The 13741-nt window shown below is 40.1% G+C and overlaps 1 protein-coding gene across 2 annotated transcripts in view; it reads right to left on the bottom strand.

Annotated features, from left to right (window-relative positions):
* Window positions 1-13741, bottom strand: part of ULK4 (unc-51 like kinase 4) — a 780596-nt gene that overhangs the window by 464582 nt on the left and 302273 nt on the right. For both annotated transcript variants that reach the window (XM_011984288.1, XM_011984289.1), the window contains 2 exons: window positions 3626-3677; window positions 3382-3526 (listed from right to left, as the gene is read on the bottom strand). In XM_011984288.1, the coding sequence (XP_011839678.1) occupies window positions 3382-3526; window positions 3626-3677 (197 nt within the window). The remainder of the gene's footprint in view (window positions 1-3381; window positions 3527-3625; window positions 3678-13741) is intronic.

Genomic DNA, 13741 nt, shown 5'->3' with positions numbered 1-13741 from the left:
ACACACACACACACACACACACACACACACACATCCTACTGGCTCTGTTTCTCTGGAGAGCCCTCATACAGATATTTATTCTTACAACTGAGCTTTTGTTCATATTACACAGCAGCTCTGATAAGCACCTGGAACATGGGTATTACATGGTACTTAACAAGATTAAATTATTGTTCTTCCTGAGCATTTTTCCAGAAGTATTAGAAAAGACATCCACCCTTTCTCTAGGATTACCCTCTCTGCCAGGAACCATTTACCTACCAAGTGGATGAGAATAGGAGCCTATCTGAGAACAAAGCAGAGTAGATGTAGGCAGAGCAAAAAGATGGCGAGAAAGACCCAAAAACGGAGTAGCACAGACAGAAATCAAGCCCCTAAATCCAGCTGTATCCACAAGTCTTTGACTTCTCAGTCATGTGAGCAAATAAGTTATTTTATAAGTTAATTTGAATTGGGTGTTACTGTTTGCAAATAAAGTCTTGAATAATACAATACTTCCCTGTGCAAACTGGAGAGCCTACCACACATGTGGATGAAAAGGCTGTCACGGTGGCTTTATCAAAAGTATTGTTTAAGGTCAAGGGAAAGCTAAAACTTTAACAAAATAAAATGTATCAACACCAATATGTCTACTTGCCAAATTGAAGTGGGTGCTACATAGTTCCCATGGACTCTAGTAACTTAATTCATAAGCTATTATATTTGTATACTCAATGGAGAGCATGAATTTTCCATTATTAATATTTCTGAACTTATAACTACCAAGAGTTATCTTCAAAGATGAAACTCCTTGCCAAGGTTCTAGTTTTCCAGAGTTAAGGAGGTTAAATGAATGTGTTACTTACATTTCATTTTTAAAAATTTTGACATTACATCTATTGAGCCCTTACTATATATGCCAGGAACGCACAGAAAGCATTTTATATTTTAACGGCCAATTCATTTCTATGAAGTATGTACCATTACTATTATTGCCCTATTACAATCTTCAAAGATTAATATGAGATTAAAATAATGAGCCTAATAATAACAGTCATGGTGCTAAACACTTGTCAAGAGGATACTATTTGCCACACACTGTACTAAGTGTTTCAAAAGAAGCATCCTATTTAATCTTTACGATTACCTTCTAAGGTAGGTACTATTATCCCTGTTCTACAGATGAGAAAACTAAAGCTTGGAGACTGAAATGCAGACCCAAGGCTTATACACCACAACCGAATCAGTCTGAAAGGTTTGAAAACATTCCGCATCGCATCCAAATAAATTGCATAACATTATCTGAAGTGCATTTCAAGTTGTGTAATAAAGGCTTGAACTCATCTACATTTTTTATGCTCTTGAACTGCCATGCGGTTTACATTTACATTTTCCTCTTTAATTCCTCATCTCTGGAAAAAGTAAAGACTCATACTAAAGGAAATATTTATTCCAGCTCAATGAGTAACACAAGATCACTGATTCAGAGTTAGCACTTTTTATTTCACAAACTGTTCCAAAACTGGGCAGACTTCAGACATACAGAAATGTGGTTTCAGATTAACAGAGCTTTAAAAAAGCTATTAGTAAACTAAAAAGCTATTAGTGAAGTCCTGTTGGAGTAAATCTGATCCCTACTGTGTGGAGACATCTCAGTCCTGAAAATGCCTCTCTGCAAGTTTTTACATAGCAGATATCCAAAGCACGTATTTTCTTTTTGTTTTTGTTTTTTTCTTCAGAGACAGAGCCTTGCTATGCTGCCCAAGCTGGCCTCAAACTCCTGAGCTCAGGCAATCTTCCAGTCTCAGCTCCCCAAATACCTGGGACTACAGGCATGAGCCACTGAACCCAGCTCTCAAGGCACATCCTTTTAATATCATAGTTTGTACAAAAACTACATTTAAGGCATTTTCTTGTCAGAAAGATGCATATAACTATATATGAACACCTTTAGAAGCATAAAATACACTAGAAACATTAATCCTATTAAAGAAGGGTATAATCTTTAATTGAATTCACGTAAGTGTAGATCACAGACATACACTCACATATAACAAACGTAACTGAAAAGTTACTTATTGACACTTTACCACTGAGCAAACTCCACATGACATAGTTTCAAATAATTGTCTTACTTTGGGCATCAAAAGTACTCTTACAGTACATATCAATTATCAGAGCTGTCCCTGAAACCAACTGCAGAAGTGTAAAAAGGAAAAAAGAAACAAGAGGCTGGCCTAGAAATCAAGCCATTACAGATCAAGCTCCAGTCAATCAAGACAGGCTCCCCCAGACAGTGGAAGGGTCGACACAGAACACCCACACACTTACTATGAGGTACCTTCCTCAACCAACTGGAATGGTTGAGTGCTTCATCTATAGCAACTGGCAATTTCAGTTATTTGGGTTTTCTTTAATGTGAACCTAATATTATATGAGAGAGTTCAAACTCTTAACATTGGCCAAAATCAGAATGTAATTACATCTGGTTTGTTTATTACGATATTTGTTTTGTTTTGTTTTGTTTCTTTTTTTTGTTAATGAGAACAGCAGGTCTCAAGAAGTTGAAACAGTCGAGGGAAGCATTAAGTTAGGCTGTTATTCTTATAAACCTGCCAAACCAACCCAGACTGCGGTCGAGGCCCTGAAGAAAGCCATGATCAGGCAGGCATATTAATGCATGATATACAATCTAGCATTCGTTTAATTTCACAAAATCTTCTTTAATATCGACATACGGCATATACTTTTTGGAACTAGCTTTGATAAGCTTTGATAAAATTGACAGTGTCCCCTCAACTATAAGGTGAGATTTTGGGGTTTCGCATGTTTGCATTAGGTGCTCTCAGTAGTCATCCTGCTGTGTGTTTGCTCTATGAGCAATGGAGTAAAAGAATACAAAACCTCTTTCTCTTGATGAATACTCATTACCTGTTCTGCCACCTCCACCCAACCCCTGAGAAAGTCCTGCTCAGAACTAAACCTAAGTTCTATTCCAAGAATTTGGAGAAAGGCATTACCTCTATCTCTATTATTTCTGAGTAGAGCCAGAAGTCTCAATTTCATGTTCCAGTAGTCTTGTAATATTGATCTTCAATCATAACCCTCACCCCTTGAGCCATGAACACCTTTAAATCTGCATAACTTCAAAATCATGCTTCTGGCAGAAAACAGATTAAGCTTTAAATGGATGTCTTCGAAGATGAACTGAGATTCTTCTGGGTCTTCTGCAGTCTAACAGTTCCTGCATCTGTCTCTAAACTTTTTTTACAATGAGTACACAAGCATATGTGTATTAATATAAGGACATCAAGACCCCAGCCCCATCACTGAACCTCGTTTGACAGAAGCTTCCTGGGTAGCCTACACTTCCCTGCATGAATACAACTGCATGATACTTACTGGGGAAGTAAGACATCTCGAATGAGAGCCAGAAGATTGCTGTCAGAATCGACACTGGCCTTCTCCTTGCCATCCCCAAACTCCTGGTTCACGAGTAGAGACGTGGTTTCTGAGAGCAACCGCAAGCTAAAGAGTCTCCACTCCACTTGAAAGAAAAAAAAATGCCAAGAATGTGACTCCATGGAGATAGAATGAAAACAGAATGTGTAGCTGATGGAATTCTTGCTGGTGTCATCACACTTACCATTTTGGCTTTGAACCAAGGACACCAAGGGTGGCAGGATATAATCAATAACCTAAAAGGAAACATGTAAAAGACTTAGTTCAAATCTCTATGAACACAAAACTGATATCAACCACTATCTATATTTTTTCCACAGACAGAATTCCTAATCAAAGCAGTGAAAAAAACAATGGCTAAGTTTATTCTGGATTTCAACTCTCCATGACATTTAATAAACCACCAAGCTCATTTAACTCTAAAAAAGTCCTCAGGTCGAAATGACATTATGAAAATCAAAACAGTAATTTCTCAAAACCTTCAGGGTCTATGAAAGGAACTTAGAATATAATGCAAAATCTAGTCGGCACAGGTTGGCATTAAACCATCAGATTAGTTATGTATAAGCTGGTGATCATTACTTCAAGTTTAACCTAAACAACAATCAAAATGTTGGGAAAAAAAGAGACACCTAGTCCCCACGTTTTATCAAATACATCAAATAACTATGACAAGTCGGTCTTGGTTATTTTTAGAAATACACCCCAAAGATGTAAATCCACTAGACAAACCACCTCTGTGAGTTCCCAGTTGTATCAGACAGAGAACAATCAATATGGTTTAAAACTTAACCCCAAAAGACAAGTATTTTCCTCCAAAATACCAAAAAAGAAAGAATTCCTACGCTCATCTAATGATGAAAACTACTGTTTCATTTGATGAACTATTTTAGTGACAACAAACAAAATTCCCATTGTTTGTGTACTTGTTCTCTCTATACTGATAAAAGAGCAGGAGAATCTGCGCACCGCCAAATGACATCTTGCTCTCCATACCAACAAAACAATGCCCTGCAGAGGCAAGAATCTCCATACGTGATTGGTGGCCCACTAGTATTAACCTGTTCTATCTCCAGTTGACATAGGAAATTTCTATGTGATAGTATCTCTCAATATTTTTACAAGGACCCTAAGAACCAGGGGTGTTTAGTTCACCCTCTTCCACTAAGTGATGTCACATCACATCACTCAAAGCACAGATATCATGCTTCACCAAGGTATTTTGAGAACTCCAAACCTATAGTTATGTCTAAAGAAAAAACTATGCAAAGGAAAGAAATATATGCTGCTATCAATACTACCAACATGATCAACAGCTATCTTAAAGGTTGAATAGTGTATATCACGAGAGGAGTAAGACTGAAACAAATGATCTAAGTGCCCAACTCAAGAAATTTAAAAACAATTAAATGGTCAAAAAAGCAAGCTTGTCAGAAGATGAATACAGAAAAATCAACAGTATTTATGAGACAGAGTAGGAATGAGGCTTGGCTCCAGCTCATCCCTACTAGAGCATTCTTTCATACATTCCCAGTGATCACAAAACCCACACCACTACCTCACTGATGCCATACCCGCTAACCCCAAGGCTTTAGTCATGCTATATTGTTCCACTGAGCTCTCGAATTGTTTAACCATGCCTTTTACTTAAAGAATTCCAGGAACTGGCCTTAGGAGATTCAAACTATCAAACCAAGGTTGTGGAGTGTCCCACCTCAGGAAGGAATGGCAGCCTTGATGCTCCTGGCCAGATCACCAGGTGGCCCATTACTCAAGATGACCATTGTAACCACATACGCTGCCCTGCACACCCTACTCATCATGTGCTTTGCCCAGTCCAGCATGCATACCCTACCCCTCGTATCAATTTCCATGCTTTGCCTAATACAAAATCCCAACCAGCTCTTTTCAGAGAGTCAGTCAGGGAATTCTCTTTCTCTCTCTCTCTCTCTCTCTCTCTCTCTCTTGCTGCTTCCCTCATCGCCGGACATAAGCTCCAATGAAGCCTTGTCTGGGAGAACTCTGTCGGCCTCATGTCCTATTGCATTAAGAGCCCAAGAACTCAGGGTCAGTAACATATTCATTCAGGGCTTATCTGGGATCACCAGACATGGGGAGCTTTTTTCTCCTCTGTGGAGGGAGGCTTGTGAGCCAGCAGGACAGCGGGACGTGACCCCTTCGTGGCTGACAGGAAGTCACCTGAAGTTTTGATTCAGCGCTGCTATGACTGGTGAGTTCTTCCTCCAGCCTCCCTGAGATTCCTCACAACCCAGCCCGGACAATGCTTTCCCTTCCCTTCTGGTCTTCTATTTGTTGTGTCTTTCTTTTTCTTTCTTCTTCCTTTCTCCTTCCCTTCCTTCACTTTTCATTAACTTCATTGTTTCAGCCTAAATAGACACCCGTGTGGCACTGATTCAGCCTCAGTAGACACCCACGTGGCACTGGTTCAACCTCAATAGACACCCATGCAGCACAGGCCAAAACGGTCATTCAGTTCAGCTGGTAGGAAACTCTGTCTGGCACTGGGCTCTGTAATTTTCTTTAAGTACGTTCCCTCCCTTTGCCACGCCTTGTGGGAAAGGGAAGGCTGTGGACTTTGTCGTCTGTCTATTCAAGTCTGCAACAAACCCTGGGTGCTATCTTTGTGAAGAGAGGACTGACAGCACATGGGTCCTGAGTTTGTGTCACTCCCGTCCTGATCCATTTTTCCTTCTTGTGTGTTTCATTTGACATCTGATTCCCCCATGCAGACTGTTGGGTGGCATCTTGCAAAGATAAGAGGCTTTCCTTCAGTTCCTCCATAAAATGGACAAAAGATGACTTCCTCTTGTAATGCAGCTTGGCCCCCACAGCTATGCTTCAGTGAGCAGAGTCAACAAAAGCTGCTTTGCTCTTCCAGAAGCTACACAGAAAGGGAACCCAGAAACCTGGCATGCCAGCAAAAGGTTAAGGATTTCTTACCAGCCAGGCTTCGGGCCTGCTTCTCTGTGCAAACCAGTTGAGTGAAATGGTAAAGACAATTGTTTGTCTCAAGGCCTATGACTCCTATAAGCCTGCTGTTTGGCAGACTCGTCAGTTACAAACATTGCTGCAGGTCCTTGAAACAAAAACTGGATGAGGTTTCCCTTTCATTTTATTTTCTGTCTTTGGGAGCTTGACCTTATGACCAAGGGGGGTTCCTTTTCTTGCTATCTAGCATCCAGAAGGTGGGAATTCCGAGGCTCATGTCAGGTAGCTGGTCTGAAAGAACCTGGAGTCTGAGCACAAATTCTTTGTCCCAAATGTGTCAAAAGCCCTTGGAGATGAGTTCTGTCTTAAAAGGTCCCACCCCAAGGGGCTTTTGTCATCTTTTGCTATCTTAAATCTATTTCAGACAGTAAATTCTTAGAGACCATGGAGATGCCTCCTCTACCCCCTCTCTAGAAATACCACTTGCTTATATTATAAAAACCTGAAAAATTACCATCTGAGCTTTAAAGGGTTTTAGGATTGAGTTGCTATTGAAACTAAGTACATCATTAAAGGAAAAGCACTTTTCTCATTCTCAACAATTTTTAAAAGGTTTAAATTAAAAAGAAGGATGCATAAGAATGTCATGGCTAGCCTTACAAATTATCTTGAGCAGGTGAAATTCCTTGCAAGCTTGAAAATGGCTACTCGAGTTTCCTTCTGGGAAGACCAATGACAACAGCCTCATGCTGTAGTTCAGTGGCTAAGGCTGTGCCTTTTCACAATGGCTGCCTGGGTTCAATACCTGGCATAGAGAATGAGTCCTTTCTGGTTTTATATTTGTGTGACCTTTGCCATTTATTATTTTCCCCTCCACGAACAACTTCTGACTTCCTGTCTTGAATTTTCCTTTCTCTGAGCTACCTTTGAGGTAATTCTAAATCTTATAAAAACTGCTTGCCCTAAAAGGTTAGGCAAGGACAATAACTTGTTCAGCAGGAAGTAGCTTCCGAAGATGAGATCTTCGGCCCTTTCTCCTTAAGCATAAAGAAGGTGAAATTTCTCAGCAGGGAATGAGACAGCAGGAATGGGGCTTGGCTTCAGCTCACCCTCACCAGAGCATTCTTTAATACATTCCCACTGATCACAAAACCCACACCACTACCTCACTGATGTCTTACCCACTAATCCCAAGGCTTTAGTCATACTCTGTTGTTCTTCTATGCTCCCATAAAGTTTAACCATGCCTTTTACTTAAGGAATTCCAAGAACTGGCCTTAGGAGATCCAAAATAAACCAAAGTTGTAGAGTGTTCCACCTCAGGAAGGAATGACAGCCTTGTTGTCATTGGCCAGACCACCAGGTGGCCCATTTCTCAAGATAAACATCATAAGCAGTTGTGCTGACCTATATACCCTACCCTTTACGTTCTTTGCCCAGCCTAGACTGCATACCCTACCCTATTTATTAATTCCTATGTCTTGCCTAATAAAAATTTCCAGCCAGCTCTTCAAAGAGTTTGTCTGGGAATTCTCGCTCATGATACTTCCTTTATGCCCAGGCATAAGCCCCAATGAAGCCTTGTATGAGAAAACTCTTTTGGCCTCACGTCAATTTCTATTGCACTGAGAGTCCAAGGACCATGGTCAGTAACATTTATATGTACCTACAACAACCAACTGAATAACATAATTCAAAAAAATTCCATTTACAACAGGAATATTGTGATCTTAGCAAGAATATATATATATGGATATAAATGTATGTGTGCATATATGTGTGTGTATACGCATATGAATATATTTACAGGTACTATAGTTGTTGATGGACTTCTGGGTTCTAGACCAACATGTAAAGAGTTTGGAAATCATCACAACCAACCATACAACAAAGAAAAAGCTAAACAAACTAAAAATCAACAACTTTTCTTAGATAGGTCAAAGAATTGAAGTCATAGGGAAACCACCATCCTCAAAACTGGAGGGACAAGCAAATTCAGAAAATCACAGCCTACCAGGAGCAGGAACCACCGCTGGAGACAGCAACCACAACAACAACATAAAGGGTGATTGACTGAAACTGTTGGAGATTGAGCATGGACTAGTCTGAGAGATTAAAAACTCCCGGAGGCCCAGCCTTAGGAGAGCCCCCATGCTTCTGCAAGTGTTACCGTCAGGAGCTCCCCACCAACACCACTTTTCAGGGTGAACTTGGAGAAAAAATCTCCTGGTACTTCAGTAGGGGAAGGAGAAATTTAACCATTTTGAAATATGCCCAGAGCATTGTTTAACAAAGGTCTGGACTCAGGGAAGCTATTTTACAACAGCCTAACTTAATGGGGTTTTAGCAGAGCTTAACTCCCCAGGGCAATGGAAATGCCCAACTCCAGGCCCCTCTAGCCTTCTTGTCTCACCTACAGTGGGAGGTTGGGGACGCTGAAAAGCACTTGTGAAGGTCACAGCCTAGGTACTCAGGCTCACTAAAAGAGTAAGACCTAATCACAGAACTATACAATACATCCCTTCCCCCAACACCTTACCACAACATCAACATGGCTTCAGCATAGTAACACAGACTTACAACTGACACAGGTGGTATTTAAGACAGAGTTCTTAGGGAAACCCAAAGACAACAGGAGAGAAAACAACTCGGTTACTAGAGGAAATTTTAGTCTCTGAAACCTACAACTACCACAACCAACCAATACAGCCTACCTCCTGGCCTTTTATAAACATAAAACTTCACACTAAAGGTCCATTTACCTAAGTTCAGTTCGCCTGACACATCATGCTGGAATGAAATTTTCAAAGTGCTAAGAGAAAAAAGTCACCAACCTACAATTCTGTATACAATGAAATTATCCCTCAAAATTGAAGGAGAAATGAAGACTTTCTCACAGACAAAAATTGAAGAAATTTTTCACCAGCAGACTTGCCTTGTAAGAAATATTTAAAGAAATTCTTCAGAGATAAGGAAAATTATAGGTCAGCAACGCACATCTATATAAAGAAAGCAAGAACGTTAGAGAAGTGAATAAATGAAGGTAAAACGCAGTTTTTAATAAGAAGACTCAGAGAGGCCAATTCTCTGAAAATTAATCTATAATTCCAACACACAAAAAAAACCTAACAAGGTTTTCCGGAACTCCTCATATTGACTCTGTAATATACATGGAAAGCAGATCAAGAAGAACAGAAAACTGGCTAGGTGCAGTAGCTCACGCCTGGAAGCAACTTGGGGAGGCTGAGTTGGGCAAATCACTTGAGGTCGGGAGTTCAAGACCAGCCTGGACAACATGATGAAACCTTATCTCTACTGAAAATGCAAAACTTAGCTAGGCATGGTGGCAAGCGCCTGTAATCCCAGCTACTCGGGAGGCTGAGGGGCAAGAATCACTTGAACCTGGGAGGCGGAGGTTGCAATGAGCTGAGATTGTGCCACTGCACTCTAGACTGGGCGACAGAGCAAGATTCCATCTTAACAACAACAAAAAGAATAAAAGAAAACTTCCAAGAAAGCTTGGGAAAAGGATGCCTAACTCTAACAAGTTTCCACATTTACTATGATGGAAATAAAATGCTATAAGCACAGGGCTAGATACGATCAATGGAACAGAATAGAGACTCTAGAAACAGACATATATGGGAACTCTCTATATGAGAGAGTTATTCAGAGTAGGACCTGAATCTGGCTCACTACATTCTCAAAGATGGTATAGCCAAGCATAGTGGCTCACACCTGTAGACTCAGCTACTTAGGAGGCCGAGGTGGGAGAATCGCTTGAGCCCAGGAGTTTGAGAACAGCCTGAGAAACATAGTGGAACCCCATCCCTAAAAAATGAATAAACACACAAACAAACAAATAGATGGTTTATCTAAGGCCCTTACTAAGAATATATGAGCAAATCAAATAGCTAGAAAGTTTTCTTGGGGCCACTTTTTACATCACTGCTATAACTCTATTCATACTATTTTTTAGTATAAAGAAGGCATTTTTAAAAAGATCTGAACTTACAAAAGTATTTGTTTATGGTACAGAATGTCAATTTCTTTAGAACAAAACAAAACCTAATTTGCTTTTGTATTCTAGTTATCAGCTGAGGTCACCCTAAACTTTGAGTTTCAAATAAAACCGTCAGCCTTGCATGCTATTAGGCAATTTAGTGTCCTTTCCAAGATTTCTGGGAATTTGCAGAGGCTTATTTACTTTCCCATGATTCACTGCTAACTCTGAGTTTCTACCTCACTTATCTGCTTTTTACCTTCTCCTGCCTACTATTTGCTTCTGGGAGACTGAATATACTGGTGGGAGCCAGACTATATATGACAATATATGACAATAGAACTCTAACCCACAACCTCTACAGGAACCAGTAGGGAAGCCAAAACCACAACCTCCGTAGCAATTAGACTGGGATGGTTAGGATTTAGTCAATGACTGTCAGCTTCAGTACTTTTTGTACTCTTCCAACTTAGGGCCGACTAGAGAAAGCCAAAAATGTTCCCCGAACCAACCACATAGGATGTCCTGCTTCTAATAAGCCTACTTCCAGTTTTCCCTGCCAATAGCCTCCAATCAGGGCACACCTGAAGTCTTCCCTCTCCCACTCCCTTCCTTGCCTTTAAGTCTCTGCCAAATGCTAGTGATGTTGGCCAACTTCTTTGCTATAGCAACTCTGAAAAAACAGTCTGTTTTTTCTCATTTGGTTGATCTTTGTTGATTTCTACCCACCAGTGTAAGTCATAGAACATAGCCCTTTTTAATAATTACATTTAGAAGACTCACAAATTCTTGGTATGTATACCAGACTTTATTGAGAGTCTGGAGTAATGGAGGGTTTATAGCAGCAACACCAACAATTTAAAATTGAAGTATATCTGTTTTTAATCATCTTCAATCACTTGCAACTTTAACTTTTCTCACAGGCCTTCTTCCTTCACAAGCTCTGGGCTCCTGTCCTGCTGCCTAACTTTTTGGCTTCTAGGCAGCCCTCCTCGTTGTTTCTGCCTCCTTTCCTCTTTTCTTAACTCTCCCACCAACCAATACATTTTTATTTCTTATGCAGACAAATTTTACCTATTCTGCTACCCCCATCCCCTTTCTTCATGTAGGGTTCTAGGCCACTCCCCAATCTTGCCTACAAAAGAAACAGAAACTCAATACAGACCATCCATGGCCTCATAGCTATAGAAAGGCCAGGCATATGTTTCCAGGTAACAGCTTTGCTGTCTTCAACCAGACCACCTTTCCAGGACAGAGCACCCATATGCAAAAGGGAGGTTCTTCCCTCATAATCCAAGCTCATAGTGTTACAGCAGGTAGTCAGGCAGACATGAGCAGGGCAGGAGAGGTCCCCTGACCCCAACCAGGAACATCAGGCGACATCAGGTGATAGGCGGTTGTTAACTGTCTAAAATTACTGGTCACAGTCAGTGCTAGGCAAAGGCAGTCTCCCTAGAGAGAAACACCTGAAACTGGTGATCAGAAGCTTCCTGATAAGATCTAAGGAGTTAGGTGACTGGGCTCAAGCATGTGCACTAAGAGGCAAAATGGCAGAGTTTAACTGGTATATGACCTTCTGGGAACATTCTAGCGGTAAGGGAAGAACAGCCTCAAGTGAGCATGTGTACAACTCCAGTAAACACAGCGCACATGTGGCCCCTCCCAAGTTCTGGAGGCCACTGCACATGTGGACAACCCGCCCCAAGGGAAGCATCAGGGGAGAAGAGATGCAGACCCTGGAAGCATGCCAACGTATAAAATCCCAAGTCCAAGGTCAAACCACAAACTTGAATCTCTCAAGTTGCCCACTTGGCCCTCTTCCAAGTATACTTTACTTCCTTTCGTTCTTGCTATAAAACTTTTAAATAAACTTTCACTCCTGCTCTAAAACTTGCCTTGAGTCTGCCTATGCCCATGAGTCAAATTCCTTCTTCTGAGGAGGCAAGAACTGAAACTGTTGCAGATCCATACGGATTTGCCACCACTAACAGTACCTCCCGAAAGATGGGAAATTCTCTCTACCAAATATCCTTTTAAACAGTATTATCTATTTATTCATTTCCTTTAACATCCATTGATTTTTAACTAAAGTAGTGGCTAAATTGTCTTAGGACCTGAGAAATTTCAAACCCGGTAACACATCAACACAAAGAATGAGTTAATACTACACTTATTGATTAATCATGTTACATAGAGGATGATTGGAGAGCACAGTCTGATACATGATGAACCGCAATCTGCATTTTGAGAAGTCAAATTAAAATTGTTCACTTTAATGACAACCCAACACCAAACAGCAACAATGCAGCAAGACAATAAAGAACAACAACAAAAAAAGGACAAAGCCCTAAAAATTATCTTTATCAAGTCACTTCTAATTCATAGTGAGAAAACCATGACAACAAAATGTGACACAGTATATGACAGCAAACATGTTCTAAACCTTTGAATGGGCATGGCTTTGCTCACTGGTACGGGGTCACCTTATTAAAAAGAGACTGAATCACTGAGACAATAGACAATGAGTACCTTTTTGCTGCTGTGGAGTTCAATAATATGCTCACCAATGTTCTGCCCTTCCAGAATCTTCCACAGAATTTATACATATACATATTTATATATACTACTATATGCTGCATATTTAATGACATATGTAATATATATTTAATGGTATTAAAATAAATGCCATTGCACCTTAATCGAGCTCCTCTGTACCAGCGATCTCTATTATAAAATTCCATCACTCATTATTTATTTTAGTGTAGGGATAATACACTTACATGGAATAATCCAAGGAATTTTAATAATTAATACTAGTAATATTGATTTCTTAAAGATATTCACTTGTGCTAAAGTTCATTTGACAACGTGTTCTGAAAGCAAAGACCTACTGAACTTTTTGAAAATGGAAATTCCCAAGTCTGGTGACTTTTATTTCTTTGCTCAAAAATTAAGACCCCCACCCATTTTCTTAAAAATGTGGGAATATATGTGCACATTAGCTTCTCTGTATATCACTTTCTCTGCATGTTAATGATTCTCAATGACATGTCCCAAATGAAATGAATGTCTATTACTTAGGAATGCTAAGACAGCTCTAGGACAATAGTACATGCTAAACAATAGTAAACGCATTTGAAATTCATAAATAACACTTGCATCACTAAACCTTATTTTACTTGCTCTTAAAGTTATTGTTGCCCAAGATGACGCTTTGTTTAAATCTTCTTTCCAGGATGTCGGGGACGGGCAGAGCAAGATGGCCGAATAGAAACAGCTCCAGTCTCCAGTTCCCAGTGCGAGTGACACAGAAGACAGGTGATTTCTGCATTATCAACTGAGGTACTG

Source organism: Mandrillus leucophaeus, unplaced genomic scaffold (genome assembly GCF_000951045.1).
Source record: "Mandrillus leucophaeus isolate KB7577 unplaced genomic scaffold, Mleu.le_1.0 Scaffold265, whole genome shotgun sequence".
Classification (NCBI taxonomy): Eukaryota; Metazoa; Chordata; class Mammalia; order Primates; family Cercopithecidae; genus Mandrillus; species Mandrillus leucophaeus.
Note: the sequence above shows the minus strand (reverse complement) of the source record. Positions and strands in the feature narration are given on the sequence as shown.